The following is a 3,582-nucleotide window of genomic DNA, read 5'->3' on the forward strand; positions in this document are numbered from 1 at the left end:
ACAGATGAATCTCTTTAAAGGTTTCTATTCTTTAGCATTTTTTGATGATTTCAAAATTTGCAGCTTTAGCTCTTTTATCATCATCTCTAACTTCTGTCTTGCCTCCCGTTCCTGTCTGAGTTCATCTTGGAGTTCTTGCCTATCAGCCTTAGCATAGTCCAATCTCTGTCTCAGTTCTGCCAGCTGTGCTGCATATTCAGCTTCTTTATCTTTTTCTAAATTTGAGTCACAGGTACATTTTTGTTTCATTGCCTGCTCTAATTTTATGTCTAAATCTGTTCAACATAAAATTCTTCCACTCTTTGAGCATGTTCATTCTGCAAAGATTCAAGCTCTTTCTGTAAATTCTGCTATTCTTCAGGGAGTTCCTTCACAGCTTTTGAGCTACTCAACATTTCAACTTCCATCTGAAGTTGTTGCTTCTTCTGCAAAATTGAGTTCAGTTTTTCCTGTTGTTTTACATAAGTTCTCATTACTTCTTCCATGATTTTTCCATTATCATCCTCACAAATGACATCTTTGACAATAAGTGGAGATGAAGCTGCAGCATCACGGTCAATTCCCACCTTACTTGTGTCTCTGGCTAAGTTGCAAGTGGTAGACTCAGGTTTCTTTTTGCTTGTAGAATTATTTGAGACTGATGGATCTAAGTGGCTATATAATTCTCTACTTGTTTTTAGATCCATTTTCTCCTGTTCCTCTAGTGAGACATCTGGATAAGACACTGTTTTTTGATGTTTCCCACTGCTGTGAGGCTTCTCCGAATGTCTTAGTATAGATCTACTTGCCTCTGTCTTTGTGACCTCTTTAGGCTAGGATACAGCCGAAGTAAGCCACACATTTGGGGCAACCACTTTATCACACATGTATAAGTAGTAGCTGGGGTGTAGAAATGAATGTGTCTGAGAAACATGGTCACTTTCTTGCTTTATAACTGGATACCGTGACTGTAATTCCACTCCTGGTGGTGTATCTATCTTGGATTGAGTGCTCTTCCCATTTCTCATGCTAAATTTCTCCTTCATTTCTTCTAAAATTATCTTCAGTTTCTTTTCTTCAGGTGTCCCTAAGTATTTTTGGTTCACGTGAAGATAGCAATGCCATTTGGCTGATTCAAAGCCCCAGTGGCAAGTCCTTTTGTCAGGTGATCTGTGAGAATGCATCACAAATGTCTGGGGTGCAAACATTCCACAGCGCTCCAGACGCTGAATACACAGAGCATCTGGCTGAACATAAAACTGGGGCGCAAATAAATCCTGACATTTGCCTAAGCATTCATGTTCCACTTCAAAGGCACTGCCAGTTACCTTCAACTGAGCCAATGAGTTTTTAGCAGGAAGTATACTACCATTTTGAGGAAAAGTATGTGGCCACAATAAAGCATTACACAGTCTTTGTGCATCAGTTAATGTGATCAGCCCACAGGATGGGGCATTGAATGGAAGTATTCCCAGGACCTTTAAGATATGAAGATGGTCTGATGTACACCTTGAACAATAGATGTACAATTCATCACATACTGTATTTATTTGTTGGAGTGAAAATTCTCGGAGAACAGAATTTAGGACTTGGGGCAAACAGTCTCTTTTCTTCTCCAACCTGAAAACAAGAAATAGACTCCCCTTCCAACACAGTCTGGGTGAGTTCTGTGGAGCTATCAGAAGGGATGAGCAGTGGACCAGGAAGAACCTGAGGAGATGGAAGAGGCAGAAATACAGTAGGTGACATGCTTTCTTGGGAATACCGAGTGGAAAATGCTGCTGGTCCACCCAGAGAGCTCTGGCTACTTAAATGGAATTGTGCCAAAGTGTGTTTCAAACTAGGATTTAAATGTAAAGGTTCAGGCACAGAGGCACAGGTTCTCTTGACATGCTCTTCATCAGTTTCCATTGGTGCTTCATAGTCATCCAAGTGTTCCTTCTTTACTGTTGGCATCTTGTTTATCATCATTTTTCCATTTGCGTGAATGTCTATCATCATTTTTTTCACCGGAGGGCTGCCATCATCTCCCATCCCATTCAGTTTTTTATTTGAGCCCTGAACCAAGGAAAAATTTGTCTGTAGGTTTTCCATTGCTAAAAACTATTGTGTTAAATAAGTCTGAGATTTGCGTTGTTATTTAGTTACTTATTTGAAGAGAGAGAAGCAATGTATACCAATACTTATGGTAACTTAACTCTCACAGAAAATTTAAATTTCCAAAGAGACATCTCCCTAAATTAGTCAAAAATTTTGCAACTTTGTTTTGGTTCTGCTTGTACTCTAGTATAATTTCACTGCAAGTGCTATAAAATTTCTTATTTTATGTCTAATAACAAAATAATTTTAAGAGGCACACCTCCGAGGAAGCCTTTATTTTCTGAAATTCTTCATATATATGTATTAAAATAAAGTTACCAGTTCTCTCAATTCAACATGTCCAAGTTCAACGCAACAGTTTGGTTTGGTTTTAAGCACAACATGTGAAAAGTTTATGCAATTACTTGTGTCAGAATTATGCACCCGAATTTAGTATTTGGTACCAAGGACACCAAAAAAGGAGGGAAAAAAGTATCTTCTCTGAAAATGATGATCTGTTGGTCTGTGTGGACAAAATGAAGGCTTGTATAAGTCCTCACACCAGTAAGAAGAGCTTCTGACTCCACTTGAACTTGTACAATTAAAAATGAAACCTAAAGAAAAATTGCCCAGTTATCTTCAAGGATTATTGTTCATTCTTCTTTTAATTAATCTTAAAACAAACCCAAAGGGTTAAGGACCAAGGCCACTAGCCAACGTACCGATTTCGCCCACTACGGGAACACCTCAGCCAACGCAGACCAAGGAAGAGGGCAGGAGGCAAGACCTAGAATGGGGGAGCCCCCAAACCCTGAAATCCTCGGCTCTCGCAAAGCCACCCACCCACCTCAAACCCGAGGAGGCGGCGTGGCGGGGGGGGGGTGGGGGGGCGGTTGGCCAGCAAGGGACCTGGGACGCCTCGGGGCGTGCAAGGGGGTAGTGGGAAGTGGAGGAAAAGGAGTCCCCTAACACCCCCCGCCTCCGCGGTCTCGGAACATTCCAGTGCACTCCCAACACCGCCCCACTGAGGGGGCCGCGGGGAAGACTGTGGAAGTCCCCCGTGCACCCTCTCCCCAGGAAGTTCTCGGGTTTACCTCACCACCCCTAAGGCTGCACCTCCCTCACCACCCCTAAGGCTGCACCTCCCTCACCACGCCTAAGGCTGCACCTCCCTCGCCCCCCCGGGGTCAGAAGAGAGAGGGGCGCGTGGGGCGCCGAGCCGGGATCCCGCAGCCGCTGGGCGCCGACCAGCCGGGTGGAGCCCGGGGCATCCCCGCGCGGCGCAGACGGGAGACGGGGGCGGAGGGGGCGGTGACGGGCGTCCCGGTCTCCGGGGTCCCGACGGCTCCCATATATCTTTCACGTCTTAGACATTGCGCCAGTTAGACTGAGCATCCCCTTCCTTCCTCCCGTATTCCACCCCAATTCGCTATAGGTGAAAGTCTTTGCAATTATATTTACAGTATGCCAGGGAATCTCGTACTCCATCTACCACATTGCCGTCCAGTCCTTGCGTGATCCAAC

General features: G+C 44.4%; 1 protein-coding gene across 1 annotated transcript; it reads right to left on the reverse strand.

The window, feature by feature from the left end:
• On the reverse strand, positions 1-2,775 carry LOC118902196 (ski-like protein). Its single transcript, XM_036866284.1, is given in 3 exon segments — positions 1-278; positions 281-1,581; positions 1,583-2,775. Coding segments are annotated over 3 exon segments (2,046 nt in total). The 5' UTR covers positions 2,074-2,775; the 3' UTR covers positions 1-24.
• Between the last annotated feature and the right edge of the window lie 807 nt (positions 2,776-3,582).

This window comes from Balaenoptera musculus, chromosome 1 (assembly GCF_009873245.2).
Source record: "Balaenoptera musculus isolate JJ_BM4_2016_0621 chromosome 1, mBalMus1.pri.v3, whole genome shotgun sequence".
NCBI lineage: Eukaryota > Metazoa > Chordata > Mammalia > Artiodactyla > Balaenopteridae > Balaenoptera > Balaenoptera musculus.